Here is a 20,174-nt window from a genome sequence, read left to right as displayed (position 1 = left end):
TCACGGCCCAAATATTTTTAAGTCACTTTCACGTTTTTAACCTCTGATCACGCAATCACGAAAAAAAATTTTAAACCACGTAATCACGCTAGAAAAGTCCCTATCACGGATCAAGAACATCTGTGCCAATTTTCAGCTTGATGGAAATTTTGTCCAGGTCTCAGGCTAATTCTACCTGACTATTGGGGGAGCCTCAAATATGTAATCAGATGTTTTGTTATGTTTTCGTTTTATGATACGATTACGATTAAAGATTCAAAATAGCAAATTCTAAAAAGTTTACATCAAGCCACTTGAAATCATCTTTCCAACGAGGTATTACTTTTAGTTATATCTTATTTCCCCTCAAGAGAGAAAGAAGTGATATAACTAATTTCGTGGCAAAATCAAAGAAAACACATGAGAAAGTTTCCGTATATGCATAGAAATTATTCGTTTAAAACAAAAAAAATTAAGTTTTTACAGATACAATAATCTTACGAGCAAAATATTAAAATGTAAAGACAAAAAATAATCTATGTACTATATAACCTGACGATAAAACAGAGTGTTTTAGTGTGCACTTGGTGTAACAAGGATCGGCTTTTATTCAAGATTTTCAAAGGTTTTTTATCCAGATTTCAGGGTTAACCTCATTACATATCAGCTCATTATATATCTACCACTATAAACCTAAGGTATAGCAAAATGCTTTAACACAATTATCTAAAAAATACATGTAAACAAAAAAATAATGCATGAAGTGGTAAAATTGAAAAAAGAAGATTATAAGATTATTATGTACAGGTCCTCCAAATAAAAATTTTGTTCTGTTTGTTTTATTTAAACCAATTCTCCCTGGTTATCTACCTCGTTATATTTAATCCAATCGAGCGCAATGGGAGCAGAGATCATATCATCGGTCAAAGCGAACGCATCTGTGATAGCAAGAGACTGTGGGCTGATTTCTTTGCAAAGCTTAGCGGCTACATCAGGGACTTTCTTGGCAGCCCATGTTGGAATGAGACGTTTGGAGAGGAACCAACCGAGATTTTGCTCGATGATATTCACCAAATATAATTTGTGCAGCTTCTCCAAAATATCATGCAACGATGCGTCACTCTTGCCCTTTGTGTCAAGACAGACTTGACTGACCAGGCGTTCACCGTACGCCCGCGCGGCGTGCTGAATCAAATCGCTTGAATCAAACATCCAGGTTTCAAAAAGTTTGGAGCGTCCAGCTTTAAACATTTTACGTCCCAACTCCATATACAACAAGTCCTCACGCTTTTTCATCAAGTTATGTAAATAATCCAAACTATCGAAATTAGGTACGGAGAGCATACCAGTGGGCACTTGAGATGCTAAAAAGGTCTTCATTATGTCGCTTTTCGAGTACTCGGACAGTCTCTCTTTAGCGACTTTTTGCATCAAAACGCAATTATCTCCCTCAGCAGTCATCGAAGCGTGTGATGACGTAATGACTGTTCCCAATCGGTTGACGGATAAATAGCCTTGACCACCGGTTCTTTCCCGACATACGGTACCGACATTTTCGACATTCCATCCACACAATGGTTTAATAACACAACACATTGTGACGACCTCTGGATGTTCAGATCCATCCTCCTTTTGGAAAGCCCATCGATCTTTGATGTAATCTAATCCAATGTTTAAGCAAATGGTTTCAGCCAGTAACGGTATTAAAGCACGTTGTTGAAGTTGGTAATCTAGAATGGGCGTGTCGGATTTTCCGCTTGCTCCAACTGTCAATCGAGTTGCAGAATATCTAGAATGAAGAAATGTATCTTTCAAACGGCCAGATCAACAAACTATCCATGAAGAAATTGTAAATACGAATGCTGATCCTAATCAATAATCTTAGACCATGTTCAGACGTTACGGTTCCGTTCCGAAATGGTTCCGAAACAAGTGTGAACGTCAAAAAAGAATACGTTACAAAGCAAAACAGATCGAAACGGTCTCGCTCCACTTTTTTCCTCGGAACGGAACTGCTCCATTTTCTTGCTCCGAAACGTTCCGAAACCAATATGAACACACTAGATCCGTAACAAAAATCATACCGGAGCGAAACGGAACAGTAACGTGTGAACATGGTCTTAGAATTTGAGATTTGAGATTTATCTCTACAAAGCATAAAATTCCCTCACAGAGTGTAGAAGAGTTTTGACACTTTTTTAAAGAAGGGAATTTCAGTAACTGTAGCCCACTGTACAGAAAAACAATCGCACATCCAGAACTTACCTTAAAGCGACAGCTAAAGCAGTCTTTGCTCCACCTTGCGACATAGCAGCGATACAAAGACGACCAGACAAAAGCTGATCAGCAACTGTCAAGAATCGACCACGGTTGCTCTTGATCTCCGTAGTGAAAGTGCCGTCTTCCGCTACATCAGAGTACCGATTCAATAAATTCACCAACGGGACACGGACGTTATCGAAACTCAGTTTGGCGTTATCCACGCCATTGACGCCCATTTTGTAACCCATGTCTTCAACTGTGACTCCAGGCAATGGTTTTAGGTCATTATCACGGATTGGAACTAAGAAACCATGAATTCCATGTTCGTCATCTATGAAAAAGAAATCAATCTTCTTTAAAACCAACACGAAACAGCCTTCGTTGTCAAAATTAAAGGGGTAAATGTGACATTTCAAACTGTATCCATTTGTTGTTGTGCAGGTTGGGTTTTTGAGGTTTCCCTTAGGTGATTGATTTAGGAGCCACCTGCTAAGGCCAAACTATTTTTAAAAGAAAACACAGAATTTTGAGGTTGCTCCAATCAGCCTCGTAGCATATCATTCTTTATTGGGATTAGTTAAATCAGGTCGTATGAATAATTAAAGTTAAAAAGGACACTGACACTCTTTTCACAATATCTCAACTTCGCACACGATAACACTGCTCACATTCGATACTAAGTCCATAACGTCCATAACGATACTAAGTCCATAAATTTATAAATTTTAAAACAAAATAAGGAGCTTCCAATATCTTTGCATGAAACTAGGAAACATCACTTCAGTACCAACGTGCAACGTGCGCTCTACAAAGTTACACGAGTATCAAACTTGAAATATCATGATATCCAAAAGAAACTCACCTCCAACTTGAAGTTGTGCGAAAACAACACAATGTTTAGCATGAACAGCACCATTGGTAATCCAGTATTTTTGCGCCAAAGGAGTCGGTGTGTTGATGATGAATTCTTTGGCGGATTTGTCGTACACTGCTGTCGTTTCCATCTCCACCGCGTTGTTGCCATATCTGTGAAGTAAAATGATATGATGAAAATACTATTGATTTTAAATATTCAGAAGCCGATGTCTGGCAAACGTTTACTCACAAAAAACTTTCCTCAGATCAGAGTTCACAGTTTCTCAGAACCAAAATTGTTATGCATGGACAATAGAGAGTAATTTCGCCTATTACGCTGGCTGAGATAGGTGGAAATTAGGGTAACCAAATTATGTAACAAAAGAGCCAAGTAAAATTATCTTACCCTAATTCAGTTAATCCAAAACATCCGACATCTTGTAAATTATCGATTCCTTCCAACAATTTGGCATGGTGACGTTCAGTACCAAGCTTAAGAACAGTACCACCAAACAAATTGAATTGGACTGTCATTTTGGTGGACATTGCAGGATCGACAATACTTGCCAGCTCATGAGCTGCAAAAATCTTTAATGGATTGTTTTTGAAATCCAAAACAGAAATAAATCCTTTATCGCAAATCTTTTGTAAACGCTCTAAAGCAACCTGAAAGAAGAAAGGAAACTAAGAGGTTAAAGAATGATCAATTTTCTGAATTTAGATGAAAGGTGATTGAACTGCTGAAAAATCTGTAGGGTAAATATATTTTCGAACATTTTGAAGAAAATGAATTCAGTATGAAGTTTAGTTAAGGGTGAATAATTAAAAATACACTTAGTTATTGTAGATAACTTGAAAAGATGGGCAAGATATTGGCTGTGATTTAAAATAACTGAACAAAACAAAACAAATCATCTTACGTCTCTTTCTTCTTCTAATGAAATGTTATACTTTGGTCTCATTGATGGGTCACTTAAGAATTCTCTCATTTCTTTCCGCATTTGATGGTTGTCATGATCCAAAACTTCTGTTAATTTGTCCACATCAAATGAAGGTTTTGGATATTTTGCACGTAATTCTTTAGGATCTCTTCCCAATTCGACAGCAGTCCATGCTGATCTTTTAGCGATTGTATTATTCAATGTTTGATTGAAAAGTCCTGTGGCATTCTTAATATGTCCTTGACGGATAACTTTGCAAATGTTTGAAGATAACATCCTTTTAAATTCATTAATTCTAAAAGGAATAAGATTTTCAAAGAAAATTGTAATTATCATTTTGTTACTGTGATGTAGAATCAACATGGTATAATTAAAATGATTGATAGTTTTTAAAAATAATGAAGTGACTTTATGCAAACAGAAACACAATTTCTAATTGCAATTTCACATTTTTTTTGCTTAAGATTTTTTGCTGAAGATTCTTCCCTCTCCTCCCTTGAAATGAGGTGAGACATAGTCAGAGGGTCCAACTTGCTCCAAAATTTGAAAAACTTTGCAGAACATCGATTTATTTCACCCCATTTTAGAGAGAAAATCTTTCAGGTTGCCACTTCAGATTTTCACAAAAGGTGTATGCTGATGAAAAGAAGGGATTTTGAGAAAAATTTATCTGATAAATTTCAGTATACATGGCAAGATTTTAACAGTTTTTACTTTTCCACTTTGCAGACATTAGAAAAGATACTCAGACCTGTATAGTCTATGTATATAAAGACAAATGGAAAACAGGGCTAAAGATTTCTTATATTCTTATTATTAGAAACTATAAACAAACTAAAAAAACATAAATAGGGGTTTATTGCCTGCATTTATTGCCAGATACTCAGCACTCAAAAATGTTTTGAAGGTAAAACTTTAATCTTTCAATCATTTCAATCATTTTCTCAAATGAAGAGTACGCAAAGCAATTCTAGCTTTACGATAGTGCTGCAGATCATCAGTGTATAGTATTCAATTATATTATCCCTTTATTTTCATTCCTAGAACTTTTGCAAAAAAAGGAAAAATATAAAAGTTGTATTTTTTACTGCTCTATTCACATATACTGAATTTGATTGAAAGATGTTCTATGTGGCGTTTTTTTGCAAACTCAAAGAACTGAATTTTGTCCCACTTTTGCAGGACTTTAGCTTAAGTGCTTGCGTGCAGCATCATAGGGTGCAAAGTCCAAATAATACGTGTGTTCCCGTAATTTTTTTATTTTATCTACATCTACATAGATAGGGCAGTATAGATAAAATAAAAATTACGGGAACACACCACCAAATTTTAAAACATAACAACGAGGTGTGGCAAAGGTGTGGTGCACCTTTCCAAACCATGACAAAAAATATCAAAAATATCAGATTGTTAAAATATCATTTGGTCTTTCTTTTTGTGGTATAAACAGAATAAACAGATGCTTGGAAAATATGAACAAAGATAACTTGGTAAAGCATGATAATCTTACTCTTGTAGTCTTGACCATTGACTTTGGAGACAGAATAAAACTCGTCAGGCTGTCAGGGTATAAGTTATTCAACTCTGAAAACTCTGCTTTGCCATGATGGACTTTGACCCCGACAGTTTGTTTTGATTTTTATGCTAAGATCAGCAGAATAATAGGTCAATGTGAAATCTCACGAAACGTACTTCTCCACCGCAGAGTCTTTTAAAAGAATTCTCAGAAAGATATCTCTTAAATTAAAAGCACTCCGGAGAAGAGATATCGTCCCCAGTTTACTTTTCTCCACGCTGAACGCGTCGTGTCGTGGCAGTGGAAAGTGTCGGTGAGATTTTCAAAACAAATCATAACAAAACACCAGAACTTTATCGTGACGACCAATAAAGAACTAGTACCAAAATGGCAGGCAAGAACAAGTTAACTCAAGAAGAAGAACTCCTTCTCCAGGATTTTAGCCGAACTGTTTCAAAGAAATCGCAAGTCTTATTCTATGGAAATGCACTCATGATTGCTGTTTTACCCCTATGTAAGATTTTAATAATTTTTATACCTTTACATTTCACCAGCTTGGACTTCATATGTCAAGATATAGTGCTAAAAATCCATCAGTCTTTCTGTCAGATTTCTGTCTCAGCTTTCATCAAATTTCAATAAAACAAAGTATTAAAGGCTTGACCAATTTTGCATTAGATTTGATCGACTTTCCGAATTTGATGGGGTAGAGCTGTCATTATTTATTATTTATTATTTTATAATACACCAAATTTCATGGAGATTAGGGCAAAAGAAAATAAAACATATATTCCATATGCAGCCATTCCATGGCATTTAATGACCTTTCCGTGTTTTTAATCCAGTCTTTCGATTGCCGTTTTTATGATATGAGGTTAAGGGGCCGTCGACATTCGATTTTCGAATTTTTTAACGGCATTTGGCCGTTATGGTTCTGACCCCCTCCCCCCCCTCTACGTTAACGGCCATCAAATTCTCTTAAGTTAAAAAATTGTCAAAAATCGATGAAACTCTAAATTTTCTCCTTCACTTTCATCGTTGTTTCGTCAGCCATCTTTAATTTCGCTACGGCTTCGCTCAGTTTACGGAGATAATTTCAAAACTTTTTTACGAAAGTTGGCCGAATTAATTATCTCCGTAATCATACCCAAAAGAATAGCGACATTTCAAAGAAAAAAGACCGTCTGCGAAATTCAAGGGCCGCGCGGACCGTCTAAACAAAAGGAACACGGGACATAAACATCGGGTCGTTTGTTTTGGTTAAAATTATTCTAAAAAATAGCGAAGTGAATACTTTAGGTATGCGACTTTAGCAGATCTTAGTTGATAAAAGGAGGAAAAGAAATATGGAAAGTAACATTTGTATGGAATAAACGTCTCAAAAATCGATATTTTCTGGTGAAAAGAATTGATATGTGGTGAGTTGACCCCTAAAGAGATTTTCGACCTTCCCTTAACGGCACATGGTCGACCCCCTCCCCCCCCCCTTAACGGCCAAATGCCGTTAAAAAATTGGAAAGTCGAATGTCGACGGCCCCTAAAAGAGATAAAGCTTTTTCTTTCCATCTAGAATTACGGTTACAATCTTATCTCTGCAATATTATAAAATTTATTGTGCGAGGTATTAGCAAATACTAGCAGAGCCTTCTGTAACTCAACCATAATAAATAATAGATAGATAGATAGATAGAGGGCTGTCCCCCTTCATCCAGTTTAAAATGCCACGAGTCGTTTCTTTTGATTTGAACAGTCGAAAGCTCAAAAATTGTTCCTCAAATGAAATTCTCTCTTGTGCGAGACGAAGGATTTTCTTTGTTTGACAGCCCGCACAAACCTTGAAAATTCACAGACGGTCAGTTTTTTCTGACACTACGGTAACTTCAGTAATGCCAACATACTTTGTCTAATTCTGTCATAGCAAATATCTTGTCTTTTAAATGTTTATATGTTTATTTGAGGATTACAATTTTACCAGTTTTTTAGCGATTTTTGCCTCGCTAACCCAAATCTCGCAACCTTTTTACCTTAAGGAAGATCAAAATTAGAGTTTTTCAGCGTTCCGGAAAAAACACATAGCAGAAATTTTTTCATCTTCACAGGATCGATTCTAAACAACCAAATACATCTTTTGGTCTTTGGGTTTGTTTCTGACGTTTTTCCTTCAAAGAATATCGATCACTTTCCTTTTCCCCTTAGGCGCGAGAAAAAAATAATTAGCGAATAAAGATGAGGGGACAATCTAGCAGTGAGGGTGCTACTTTAGTTTCCGCCCTATTTTGCGCCCACGATAGAATGGTTCAAACACGGGGGTATTCCAAATGATAAACTATGTCGTTCTGTAAGTGTTTATTTTCTGAATGATACAAATAGTAATATTGAATATTATTTTAACTTATTTATTTAAGTATTTTTGAGCGCAAATCTAAATATATGGTTAAATTAAAAACAAATGATAACAGTTCTGTTTATTCCTCAAACCCCCGGGAAAAGTTTTTTTGGCGACTTAGCTATTTTACAAATCTCGGAAAAGAGCTCCCATAGGAATTCCGATACCTAACCCAATTGGTTGATTTCGGAACAGCTTTAAGAAAGTCATAATGGCAGGTAATTTTAAAAGTTTCTGAGGAAATGTGTGTAATTTATCGATGTTGATGGCTTGTTGATTCTTTAAAGAAAAAAGATAACAGGTATAGCTTTTTCTAATCCTGGAATATCGAGGTTCCAGCTTTTCTGTCTGAGTAAGCTGTTTGAACAAATCACTGTAACTTCTTTGCAGACCAGATAGTTGCTGTGACAGAATTAGACAAGGTGTGTGGGCATTACACAAAGTTTAGAAATTATCTGTTATCTTTAAATATGAAATATAAACTTTCATAGGCCAATGCTACTTGTAAACCATACATGTGACACCATATTGGATATTTGGACTAGCTGTCCCCTGGAATTAGTGTTCACCTCTTGATAGAGAATTCCTGTGAAATAGATGCTTGTTTAGGAGAGGGCACCCCCCCCCTGAAACCTTGAAAAACCCTCTGGAACCTTAAAAATCTTTGACAACCTTCTTCAATATTCAGTAACTCCACAGGAAATCCAACAACAAGTTAAGATACATGGAAAAGCAAGTTTTAGAAGTTGGTCTAATGTCAAGATTTCTCACCCAATTTAGACAAACATCTTTAAAACTTGAAATTAAAGGGAGGTTGGAATCGCTAAGTAATTGAAACTATATTTCTTTGCTTAGCAATCAGAGAAAAAAGTTTTTGGAGGGGGATGTGCAGCTTAATAAATATCCAAATGCTACTTCTTTAAATTGCTGCATTATTTCTAAGAGTAAGAAAAAATCCACTCAGGCCTTATTTTGACTATTAGAAAAAATGATAATCATCTCAATAATAGCAATACCCTATACTACTATGGGTCGGAAAGGTAGATATCAGTATTTAGAACTTTTCTTTTTCCTTTTAGGGTTATTCTGGAAAGTCCACCTCATGGACCCAATGACCTATGCTGTCCTCTTCATTGTTGGTACTGTAATCTCTGCTTACTTAGTCGCATTCGCATACAGAAATACCAAATTCACACTTAAACACAAAATTGCACAGAAGAGAGAATCTGCCATTTCAAGAGAGGTAAATTAAGAGTTAATTTTTTTCCTGAACTACAAAATCAGAAAGGGGGTGCAAGAGACCATCCAGAACCATGGTCTTTTTGCATGAATTACTGGAAACCGGTCAATTTTTACAAAAATAAAGTTACCAGTGGGTACATGTTTTTTTTATAAGCAAGCGTATGCCCCTTGGTCAGGCTCGTGTATGCTTAAGTTCTTAAAGCATCCAGGCATAGCTTATGCTTATAAAATTTGTTCAGATTTTGGGAGCAGTGGATTGTAGCTAGCCGTGGAATGTCTTTTTTTTACTTTACCTAGCTACCAAGCCTTTTTAAACAGATAAAAAATGACAACTTGAAAAATATTCCAGGCTGACATTTATGCTTATGTCATGCGTAGGAATTCTGCAAATCTGAGCCTTCGTATGCTTATAAGCGTTATGTTTATAAAAAAAACATGTAGTTAAGTTACAAGCTTTTTAAGTTCACTTTTAGAAAAAAATCTCCAGAAATTGACTTCTCTTATTTTGAAATTTGTCTTTTTTAGCTTTCGAGTTAACCTAATAATATTTTCTTCCATCAGGTCAACGCTGAATTAGACTCAAAAGCTGAAACTAAGAAATTATCACGAAAAGAAAAAGACGATCGTATCTTATGGAAAAAGAACAACGTAGCCGATACTGAAGCAACAACTTTCGCCATCTTCTACACTAATGCATTATATTTGTTTATCATTATTATGGCCTCATTCTATGTCATGAGATCTTTCACACCACCCGTTAACTTCACCATGTCCACTGGCCTTGCTGCTGGTTTGGTCTCTTTGTTGTCCACTGGATCTCAATAGACATTCTAGTATTGGTATATTTTGGCGGTCATGTATTTCGTTATTCTCGATTCACTAGTTCTAACATTTCTTAATTGGGAAACTTTAAACGGACAATTATGTCATAGACTTTCAAGTACTTGGGATAATGAAATTTATGACCGGCTCGTAACAATTTTTCAATTTTTAGTCGATAGCTTTTTAAAGTGCTAATAAATATTAGTATGTTAGACCAATTTAATTTCTATTTTGTATCACTTCACTCAAGCCGTAAAAAGACAATTCCATTTGTTTTCCTACATAATTTGTTTCATTTTTCATTTGACTCACTCTTTCATTTCAATAAATACATTATTTTTTCGAAAATCTTTGCTTCTAAAAATATCGATAACGATACATAATTAGGTTATTAGAGGATAATGTTATAATTTCGGTTACAGTTTGGGTACAATTGATGTCGAAATTCGTCTAAACCACACAGGGACTGATAGACCAAAGCTGGATTTTCTTTCATCAAAACTACCGAAGTTTCTGTTATTTTCAATTTATCTTATAGACACACTAGACACTTTTTTTCTCAAAATTAAAAATTAAGTATGAAATAGTTCATTTGTTTTTCCTGATGAAGTTAACTACTTTCAGTGCAGTTTTAGCGTCTTCAGTTTTTGAGCGAGTTGCACGACTTCTCGATCCTTGACTCGAGCCTCTTCGTCCTCCATTTTGCTTTTGCATTTTCTTCTCGATAGCAATTCTCTCTTTGACGTCTTCATCGTGTTTATTTTTCAAACTCATTCCATACATCATGGCTTGCTGTTGGAGAGATTGATCCTGAGAATTCTGTTGCTTTTTGGGGCTCCTTGAGAAGAAGCCTCCTCCGCCATTATTGTTGTTGTTATTTGATGGTTGCTTCTTTTTGAACAACGGCATATCTCTCAATGTTTTCTTTTTGTTTAGATCATCTGAAAGGTAAAAATTGATAAGCTCAGAATATGAATATGAATATTTCTAATGATTTTATGCATACTCAACATTTAGATATAAATAGAGAGGTTAAATAAGAGAATACTAACGGCGTAGGTTTGTTCGTAATAATTATTCGACGCTACAATACTATATAAAGATCTCTTGCAAGCCTTTTATATTTTTGTACTACTCCCAATAGAGTTGAGAGACGGATCCTTGAACTGAAACTGAAATTTTTCTTCAATATGTAGGAACTCTTTTATATTAATTTTTTGGTAATTGAAATTCCTTTTGTTTGAGCACAGCATGTGATCCAAATAAATCCATAAACGATAGCGTTTCACAACAACAACTTAAAAATCTTCTTAAAATATTCTTTGACCCAAATAACCGCCAGATGATCGCAGATAAATTTTATGCAATAATATTATTTTATTCCAAAAAGAAAACGAGTTTCTTCCGTATCAGGTTATTTTTCAAAAAGTTTATTTCTTTTTATGCAGAATTTCAGCTCAGAAAGCAAGGCAGACTTCCTTACATAACAAAGTGTTTTATTTATTTGTTTTGAAAATTTAGGTGAAGAAATGAGGAGGAAAAGTTTTTCGAAGAAAATTTTGTGGTCAAATATTTTTCACACCCAATGACCAAACTTTCAATGATAACAAAAAAATATTTTCACACTTCTAACAAGCTTTGAATCCTTGAATTCATAGTGTGACAGATCGCTACGGAATAACACTGTTTCTCTCGGACCAGAACAAGCCTTTCAGGGCTTCTATAGTCTATAGTTTGCATGCTAGACAACAAAATCTAAAAGGGAGGAGGGTATAGTAAGAAAAACTGAAGGAAATTATTATTGTCCAAACTAAATATCTCGTAATAATCTCGTAACAGTTATCGCTTATTATATAACACCTATATATTCCCACCTTGCACGTATTTTAAACTAAAGACTCCAGTCCACAGACTTGAGCTTCTACTAGTCAATCGTGTGTTCCGTCAAATAAAACCTGTCTGGATTTATTTTAATATCTGATTAAGTAAATGAATTTAAATTAATTGGTTCCCTGAGATATAAAAATAGTTTTTCTTCGAAACTTTTAAAAGCTTTGCAAATTAAAGCAAATAGACTTATACCCAAAAAAACAAAGTACCAGATCTACATATTTGTATAAAATAACCTGAAGAAAAATAATAACATCAAAATAAAATTTATTATAAAGTAACACAGGAAAGAAACTGATGTTTTGAGGATGAGAGGAGAATAGTTGTGTGAAATTTGAAAACACCTGCCTACATCATGACCCAAAATAAGTTTGAAAGAAAAACGGAATGACAGCAGTCCTTTCAGTTGGAATACAAAAGATTAAAAGAAAACTGAAAAAATGGGGAAGGAATTTTGTGTCATCCTGAATAAAAAGATGATAAACTAAAAGAATGCGATTTTTTAAAGATATTTTTGGTTACACCACTACTCGGATTTCGGTCGATGAATTATTAAATCGTCCACAAACTGACAGCTATAAATTATTTTACGTCACGTGTTTTTCACCTTTGAAATTCTCAATTATATCATGTGATGCTTTATTATCCTTTAGCAAAAAAAGAATTCCATAAATAACTGGTATGTAAGACAACCACCGTTTCGCTAAATTTGGCATGTGAGGTGCCTCCCGCCCTACTTTATGCAAAGCAGTAAAAAGAAAACACGTGATTTCAAATTTTCCCGTGTGTTACCCCCCCCCCCCCCCGGGCTGACGAGGTGACGTTCTTTTCATTGCGGAAGTCGTTAAAAAGACAGCAATGGAATGCCATCAAACAAAACATTCGAATGACGATTTTCGAACGCCAATTTTCGAACGTTTTTCAATTTCGAACGTTTGAACGTTAAAATTCGATAAAGTCGGTTGGAATCAAAACAAACATCACAGTCGACTCAACATCTCGCACAGAACACACACACGTTCACATTTTATAGTTTTTTATACTACCGTTTGAATTTTTTTGTTCTCACAAAACCAACAACCATGGCAGAAAAAGTACGTGCAGCTTATGGACGCTTTGACAGCGATGCTGATTTTCCTGACTTATCAAAACACAACAACTGGATGGCTAAATGTCTCACCAAGGACATTTACAAGAAATTGAGAGAAAAAGTCACACCAAACGGCTTTACTTTAGATGGTGTCATCCAAACTGGTGTTGACAACCCAGGACATCCATTCATTTACACTGTAGGTTGCGTTGCTGGCGACGAAGAAACCTACGAAGTCTTTGCTGATCTTTTGGATCCTATCATCGAAAAGCGACATGGTGGTTATACCAAAGATCAAAAACACAAAACTGATTTGAACCCTGCTAATATCAAAGGTGGACAACTCGATGAAAATTACGTGTTGTCCTGCCGTGTCCGCACTGGTAGAAGTATCCGTGGACTCTGTTTACCACCCCATTGTAATAGGGCTGAGCGAAGAGCTGTCGAGAAAATCACAGTAGACGCCTTAGGAAAATTGGGCGGAGATTTAAAAGGCAAATATTACCCATTGAATAAAATGACCGATCAAGAACAGGACCAATTAATTGCTGATCACTTCCTCTTTGACAAACCGGTAAGTCTTTCATTTAATCCCCATATGTCTGAAATCATTTTTCGCAAGCGATTTAGACTTTTATCTTATCGGGCCTCCGTAATGCTCTGCACTGTGTGAACAATTTAAAATGTGGGGGTCCAATTTTGATGGGGTTTCTAATTATTGTGTGGGAGGGAGGAAGTTTTGTTTTGAGCACATATCTAAGGTGAAAATAGAAATCTTGAAAATTATAAACATTAATTTATGCATTTTTTCCATCCATTCAGGTTTCTCCCCTTCTTACTTGTGCTGGTATGGCCCGTGACTGGCCCGATGCACGTGGTATCTGGCACAACGAAGCCAAAAACTTTTTGGTTTGGGTCAATGAGGAAGACCACACCCGTCTCATTTCCATGGAAACAGGTAAGCTAAGTTTCTTAATTGTTTTTTACGTTCTCTGTCGGAAGTCGACCCTTTGGGCGCCACTCTTTGGCTTAGGCTGCTGGCATCCACTAACGGATTCGTGCTCCTTATATACTACCTGGGGTTTTGTAGAGGTCTGCGATTCAGACAGTTTGGCTTTCTCTGAAACCTAATCTGTGAGGACGGACTATAAGAGTTTTATCGCGCCCGGAGGCACTATCATGTTAAGCTCAAGCAGATTATAACATCACATATATCTCTGGGACTTATCATTGCATTGACGTCAAAACAGGGCAATACATTGACTTTACAAAGCCAGCTCTCTGCCAACTTCAATTCGCAATTAGAATAGGCAGGGGTGGGCCGTCTAAATTAGAGCTCAGGGACGGATCCACGCTTTGATTCAATGCTCTAATCGAATACGATCTTTTGCAACAGGTGGCAATATGGCCGGAGTTTTCAAGCGATTTTGTGACGGGATAAACAAAGTTGAAGATTTAATGAAGAAAGATGGTCACGAATTCATGTGGAATGAACATCTTGGATACGTCTTGACATGTCCATCCAATCTTGGTACTGGATTAAGAGGAGGTAAATGTTGTTCTTTAATTCCTTAATTTAAATAAAAATAAAAATTCGCCAAAATTAGTTCCCATAAGGTATCACGATTCGTGAATTTATATTTACACATAAAAAGGAGTTAAATAAAATAATTTCTGCAATGATTCCAAAATAATGCGAGCTTCTGTGAAGAGTAGAGTATTCGGACAGATAAAGATATAGAACGATGATCTAAAAATCCTTAAATCCTTTTTACACAGGTGTCCATGTCAAACTTGAAAAGATGGCAAACCATCCAAAATTCGATGAAATTCTCGGTCTTCTCAGATTACAGGTATGTGAAGAGTATAGCTTTTATTCACCCTCATAAGTCGCCAAAAAATCACCCTGTTGTTCGTAGAATGTCTTGGAGAACATTTTGGAATTATGTCAGTTTGACCACGAATTTTGGAAAAAATGTTTATAAATGAGTTTCTAATCTCGAACCTGAGCGATAAATCTCCGTCTATCGGCAAAGGTTGTACCCGTGCTTTTGGCTTTGATTGGTAATATTTGAATCATCATCAATTTTCTTCTTTTAGAAACGAGGTACTGGCGGTGTTGACACAGCAGCTGAGGGCGGAACCTTTGATATCTCAAATGCAGATCGTTTGGGATTCTCTGAAGTTGAATTGGTTCAAGGAGTCATTGACGGAGTCAATCTTTTGATCGAAATGGAAAAACGTTTGGAAAAAGATCTCTCCATCAATGACATTATCCCAGAAAAGAAATAAACCACGAAAAAGGTTTACAAAAATTATAAATATTAATTGTAAAAGCCCCCATGAAATCATATCAATAATTTTTATACATTTCTGTAATTTTTTTATCATGAATTTATTTATCTTAACCGCGAACGCACGTACTTAAATAAAAAACTGCATATGGGAGTTGAAAATTCACTTTGTTTCTAAATTCATTCTTTAGTCCTCAAATTCCTTTCATCTACCAGAATTTTTCATTTTAAAGGATCAAAGGCTTCTAAAACGATAACAGATAGGCTCCTAATTAATTGAGTTTGTCTTTTTTCAAATCAACAATTTACAATTTATACAGAAATTTAGTCCTAATTTCCTTTGATAAAATATTAATTTTACAGTCTAGTTTCTGAAACTAAATATATCTCGAGTGAGCGTCATGTCGTGTTTGTTTCGATCTCTGCATGAAGCAACCAAAATATTTGAAACATTTTGAGTTCAGAAAAATAATTCAAGGCTTTGACATTAATTAAGAGACCCTATGTAAAAACAGTTTCTCAATAGGTAACAAAGACATCCAACTTTCCTTGCTCAAGAAGAGGATTTTCGTTTCGGGAATTAAAAACATATTTTTTCAATATTTAACGTTCAGAAAACAGCTGGTGCATATCATGTATACTTAGCTCGATATTTTATCCAAATCTTGAATATTTTAATAATTTGACCCTTCTTTCTCTTCGGACAGTCCAGGCTTAGGATCAGCAGTAGGGTTTTGACTTACTCTTATCAAAAGTAGGAAGAAAGTCGGCCCATGGTTAATTAGATCTTAAAGGAACTACTCCTAACAAAAGGTAAAGATATCGCACAATAAAATATTTTAGGTTCCAAGAAATCGTTCACGAAATAATGCCAACCTTTAACGATTCGAGATCTTTTGTTTTTGTAGTCCATAGAGAGCATCACCAAGCACATCAATCTTCGTTTCCAAATGAATCATATCATTCTGAAACTCGATATTATCGAATGTTTTGAGCGTCGAAACGCTACTGTTCGTGTTCGTACTCGATAAAGTATTCGATACAGTCGATAAAGTGTTCGATTCACTCGATATTATACTCAACGAATTTGATACAGCTGAATCGATAGGTTTCGGTTCATGTTTTGATCGAGAAAGCTTCCGTTCGTCTCGATTATCTCGTTTGCCAATCCCTTTCGAACTCCTTGAATCAATATTATGTCGAGTTGATCGATGTTCAGACAGCGGTTTTTGTTGTCGTTTCACTTCATTTTTTGCTCGTTCTGATTCGATATCTTCGAGTAAATTTGAGATTGAATTTTGAAGATCCCTGAAAGAAAAGATATTGCATATTCATTCTTATTCTCCCCTTTTTTACTAGCACGAAGTCACTACAGGGTTTTTGATTAGATGACGCGAGAACCGGTCAACATTAAATTAATCTTAGAAACTAAAAATGAAAAATGGGACCAATAATGACGTTTCACCACACTAGTTTTCTCCTCAAATGGTGGTTTGAGCAAAGGGACCAAATGATTTTCGCTCGCCTAGGTGAACTGCAGGCCCGGCGGAACAACCGTAAAAGTGGGGAGGCTGAAGGCTCAAAATGAGATGAAAGTTGCTAGGAATTTATTTGCTCAAAAGTGAGGAGGCTGAAATCTCCCCAGTCTCCCAGCTGAAAAAGTAAAAGGTTAACAGTGTACCAGAGTGTTTCTCACGTTTATCGTTTCGTAGTACACTCTGTGCGTATTATCTGTTTGATGAGGAAAATTCCGTACGGAGACCTCTGCGATGAAGTATGATTTATAAATAGCAACACTTCGCTCATCTCTCCCCTCTCTCACCAACATTCCATCGCAGCGGTCGGTTTGAAAAATCTCAAATGAGAAAAGACAATGACAACAGACTCTCTACGGCAATGAATTTTGAAATGAGCCGACTGTACAGACTGTGTACAGACAAGGCCTGTAACTGATGTGTGAGAAAAAAAAAATTGACTCTGAGGTCGAATCGAAATTGGCTAATTCATGATATGCACCACTGCAATGACTTCACGAAATTATGTAACTTTTCTGTTTTATTCCACCCAATACGTCACTTTTTCTATTGTTAAAGTGACGTATTGGGTGGAAAATTTTTAAAAGTTCTCACAAGACTCTCCAGTGGTGCATATCATGAATAACGGCAAGGCTTGGGACTAAAAACAATATGCGTAAAATAATTCTTACTTATTGAGGGTCGTCAACCTTTCAATTTCCGTGTCTTTCTGTTTGGAAGATACTTCAAGAAAATGTTTCTCTTTATCCTGTGTCTGAAGTTGGATTTTCAATGCAGCGATCTCGGTGTCTTTCAAGTCAAGTTCTATAGAAGAAAGAGTCATTTTCAACATCTCAAATCCTAGCAGAATCTTTTGTTTTCTTGTTCTAATGCACTCGTGAAATAGGACAATATAGTTTTTTAATAATACCTCACGGGGCCGTCCACATAGTACGTACGCACTAAGAGGGGGGAGGGGTGTCTTCTCAAAAGCGTATGCTTGCGTACAGGGGGAGGGGAGGGGTCGAAAGGAAATTCACAGCCCTTTTTTGCTTGTAAAATCGTTTGAAAGAAGAATAAAAAGAGAGTTATTGTTTGCTTGTTCCTTACAAAATATCATGTTTCTCTCTCTAAGAAAAAGGGGACAACTTTTACGCTTCTTATACTCATCCTCCAAAGAGTTTCCTACAAGAAAAATAGGTCCGAGCCAGACCATTGAATCTTTTTTCGTCCGTGGGGGGGGGGGTGAATGAAAAAGGTACTTACTAATCAAGGGGGTAAAGCCATTTGCGTACGATTGCGTACATGGGGGAGGGGGTACTCGATTTTCGACATTTTAGTGCGTACGTACTATGTGGATGGCGCCCACGTGCGAAAAACAAATTTTCCAAAATAAACTTTTAATTAGGGCCTCACTCGTTGCACTCGGGAAATTACAAAAAAATTCAAAATTGAACTCGGGAAATTTATCCCAAATTTCCCTCATAACCATGAGATTACTAGTACAAATAATTTTGGCCATTTTATTTCTGCACTTTTTCAGATACTTGTTAAAAAGTCTAACAGCAAACATGGAAAATGCTCTGATAAAACGATGCTAGACTTCCTTAAATATATACGCTAAATATTTAGTTTGGAAATTAGATAGAAAAGCTATTTATCCCTGAACTTATTTTAGTTCATCATATTGTTCGGCTTAGTCAGGTTCGTATTTTGGATGAAACTGTTCAATTTCAGGGCGGAAAATATAGTTAAAATTGGCAACCATTTTGTATTTTCCATTTGCACAAGACTATGCCTCTTTTTCATAATATTCGGGGGTACAAAGAAGCGACAGAAAGGTCAACACCTCCATGCTGAGTCAGATAGATAAAAGCTACTTCTTTACGCAACGATAACCTCCAAGCAAAATGAAAGGTCGAAAGTTGTTTCGAGATGTGATTCTACATTCTATTGCTTTTCTTGCTTTCTTTCTGGGCCTACCTATATAATACCTACCCCTATAAATTAACCGCTGTTCGTCCGTTTGTATGCCTTTCGTCCGTTTTGTCTGTTACCAACTTTTCTCGAGATGTTAAGCGATGTATTTGGGGAAATTTCCTTCTGTCATTTCATGGAAAAATTAGCACTTCTCGCGATTGGCTTGGTATTTTTCAGATTTTTTAGTTAGCATTCTTTATAATTATTACAATTTTTTTAATTTTCTTATTACATTAGCCGTCAGGTAGGTTCATTCAACATGCAGCATGTTAATAATGAGATGTAAAATCTTTTACTCATCCATTTTTTAACGGCAAGGTCAGATAAAAATATCTGTATCGATCTCTTTCGGGAAACACATATTTCTTTATTCCTGCCCTAAGGAAAAATCTTCCACATATTTGAGCCAACGTATGTCATCAACATCCATATAGCCAGGGGTTCAATTGAAGCTTTTTTAGAGACTGAATGGCGCGATTAAGTGGCCTGGTAGTATATGGCAGTTCTAAATTTTTAGCTTTTGTTTTAATAGGGTAAAATATGAACGGTTAATGTATTCATTTAAAAATAGGGTATTGCAAATCTGTTTTTTATTTTGGTTTCTCATTTTTATTACGTTTTTCAACTCCAAGTAGCTAAGTTTTGTTCTTTGGATATTTAGTGTTCCCTCGTCAAATGAATCTACTTCACTGGACCCAACGTCATCAAAAATTATCAAAAAGCAAAGTTCAATCAGGAGAATCCTCCATAAACTTCTTAAATTGGTTATACTTTTATATAAAAATCAAAAGGAAATACCTTTCATAACTTTTCCTGTTCCAATTTTCCACTGTTGTTGTTCGTCGAAATGAGTCGCGCTCTGATGGAAAAAAAACAAAAAACATCAATGTCTCAATCTAAAATTTCCAGGTTTGGAAATCATTCTCACATTTCATTATTTTACGGACAATAAAAATTGAAGATCTTTCAATTCAAAGCAAAGTACACCCATGTGTCACAGACCCGCTGGGACCCCATCACCACCGGAAAATTTGGCAAAAATTTCGTCCCCGGTGGGAAAATACCTTGGAATTTCGGCTATACTGGGAAATGACTTTGCTTTCATCCCCACTCGAAATTCAATGTCTAGAAATTGCACTTCAAAACCATCCCACTGGATTTTTTAAGAAAATTTACTGTCTTAAGTCCTAAAGTTTATCGATCTTTAATTAAACAAATCAAATAAGAAAAATGAAATAATTTTTTACTTGTTCGTTGATAATAGAAAATAATCGTTGATTTTCATTTCTCAATTCCTCTGTGACCTAATAAAAGTTTATGAAATATTATTGGAAATCCATAAGGCGAAAATAATTAAATATTGATCAAAGCTTCGGCTTTTTATGTCGCGAAAACCAGGAGCA

At 35.8% G+C, this 20,174-nt stretch overlaps 4 protein-coding genes across 4 annotated transcripts in view; 2 read left to right on the top strand and 2 right to left on the bottom strand.

Moving 5' to 3' along the window:
- Positions 1 to 408: 408 nt before the first annotated feature.
- On the bottom strand, positions 409 to 5,638 carry LOC136805050 (uncharacterized). Its single transcript, XM_067061590.1, has 6 exons — positions 5,548 to 5,638; positions 4,017 to 4,332; positions 3,503 to 3,762; positions 3,104 to 3,267; positions 2,245 to 2,572; positions 409 to 1,768 (listed from the first exon to the last, which is right to left on the bottom strand). Exons 2-6 carry the CDS (start codon positions 4,311 to 4,313, stop codon positions 823 to 825), a joined length of 1,995 nt encoding a protein of 664 aa, XP_066917691.1. The 5' UTR covers positions 4,314 to 4,332; positions 5,548 to 5,638; the 3' UTR covers positions 409 to 822.
- Positions 5,639 to 5,807: 169 nt separating this feature from the next.
- Positions 5,808 to 10,289, top strand: LOC136805055 (translocon-associated protein subunit gamma-like). The gene is made up of 3 exons (XM_067061594.1): positions 5,808 to 6,067; positions 9,019 to 9,182; positions 9,743 to 10,289. The coding sequence occupies exons 1-3, from the start codon at positions 5,941 to 5,943 to the stop codon at positions 10,004 to 10,006; spliced, it is 555 nt and encodes a 184-aa protein (XP_066917695.1). The 5' UTR covers positions 5,808 to 5,940; the 3' UTR covers positions 10,007 to 10,289.
- A 2,575-nt stretch (positions 10,290 to 12,864) lies between these two features.
- Positions 12,865 to 15,439, top strand: LOC136805053 (creatine kinase, testis isozyme-like). The gene is made up of 5 exons (XM_067061593.1): positions 12,865 to 13,557; positions 13,806 to 13,941; positions 14,380 to 14,532; positions 14,763 to 14,836; positions 15,084 to 15,439. The coding sequence occupies exons 1-5, from the start codon at positions 12,976 to 12,978 to the stop codon at positions 15,273 to 15,275; spliced, it is 1,137 nt and encodes a 378-aa protein (XP_066917694.1). The 5' UTR covers positions 12,865 to 12,975; the 3' UTR covers positions 15,276 to 15,439.
- A 619-nt stretch (positions 15,440 to 16,058) lies between these two features.
- LOC136805049 (uncharacterized) overlaps positions 16,059 to 20,174 on the bottom strand; it is a 42,513-nt gene continuing 38,397 nt past the window's right edge. Inside the window, exons 17-20 of the mRNA XM_067061589.1 lie at positions 20,019 to 20,075; positions 19,570 to 19,630; positions 17,484 to 17,616; positions 16,059 to 16,585 (exon numbers count right to left, since the gene is read on the bottom strand). Coding sequence (XP_066917690.1) covers positions 16,156 to 16,585; positions 17,484 to 17,616; positions 19,570 to 19,630; positions 20,019 to 20,075 — 681 coding nt within the window. The 3' untranslated portion in view covers positions 16,059 to 16,155. The remainder of the gene's footprint in view (positions 16,586 to 17,483; positions 17,617 to 19,569; positions 19,631 to 20,018; positions 20,076 to 20,174) is intronic.

Source organism: Clytia hemisphaerica, unplaced genomic scaffold (assembly GCF_902728285.1).
Source record: "Clytia hemisphaerica strain Z4C2 unplaced genomic scaffold, Clytia hemisphaerica genome assembly, whole genome shotgun sequence".
Taxonomy (NCBI): Eukaryota; Metazoa; Cnidaria; class Hydrozoa; order Leptothecata; family Clytiidae; genus Clytia; species Clytia hemisphaerica.
Note: the sequence above shows the minus strand (reverse complement) of the source record. Positions and strands in the feature narration are given on the sequence as shown.

What these genes read in the sequence shown, in the direction of transcription:
- LOC136805053 (XM_067061593.1), top strand. Translation starts at nt 12,976, where the DNA reads ATGGCAGAAAAAGTACGTGCAGCTTATGGACGCTTTGACAGCGATGCT. An exon ending in TCTCATTTCCATGGAAACAG is followed by an intron (nt 13,942 to 14,379) that starts GTAAGCTAAGTT and finishes CTTTTGCAACAG; the next exon opens with GTGGCAATATGGCCGGAGTT. An exon ending in TGGTACTGGATTAAGAGGAG is followed by an intron (nt 14,533 to 14,762) that starts GTAAATGTTGTT and finishes CTTTTTACACAG; the next exon opens with GTGTCCATGTCAAACTTGAA.
- LOC136805050 (XM_067061590.1), bottom strand. Translation starts at nt 4,313, where the DNA reads ATGTTATCTTCAAACATTTGCAAAGTTATCCGTCAAGGACATATTAAG. An exon ending in TTTGGATTAACTGAATTAGG is followed by an intron (nt 3,268 to 3,502) that starts GTAAGATAATTT and finishes TTTACTTCACAG; the next exon opens with ATATGGCAACAACGCGGTGG. An exon ending in GCTTTAGCTGTCGCTTTAAG is followed by an intron (nt 1,769 to 2,244) that starts GTAAGTTCTGGA and finishes TCTTCATTCTAG; the next exon opens with ATATTCTGCAACTCGATTGA.
- LOC136805055 (XM_067061594.1), top strand. Translation starts at nt 5,941, where the DNA reads ATGGCAGGCAAGAACAAGTTAACTCAAGAAGAAGAACTCCTTCTCCAG. An exon ending in GATTGCTGTTTTACCCCTAT is followed by an intron (nt 6,068 to 9,018) that starts GTAAGATTTTAA and finishes TTTTCCTTTTAG; the next exon opens with GGTTATTCTGGAAAGTCCAC. An exon ending in AATCTGCCATTTCAAGAGAG is followed by an intron (nt 9,183 to 9,742) that starts GTAAATTAAGAG and finishes TTCTTCCATCAG; the next exon opens with GTCAACGCTGAATTAGACTC.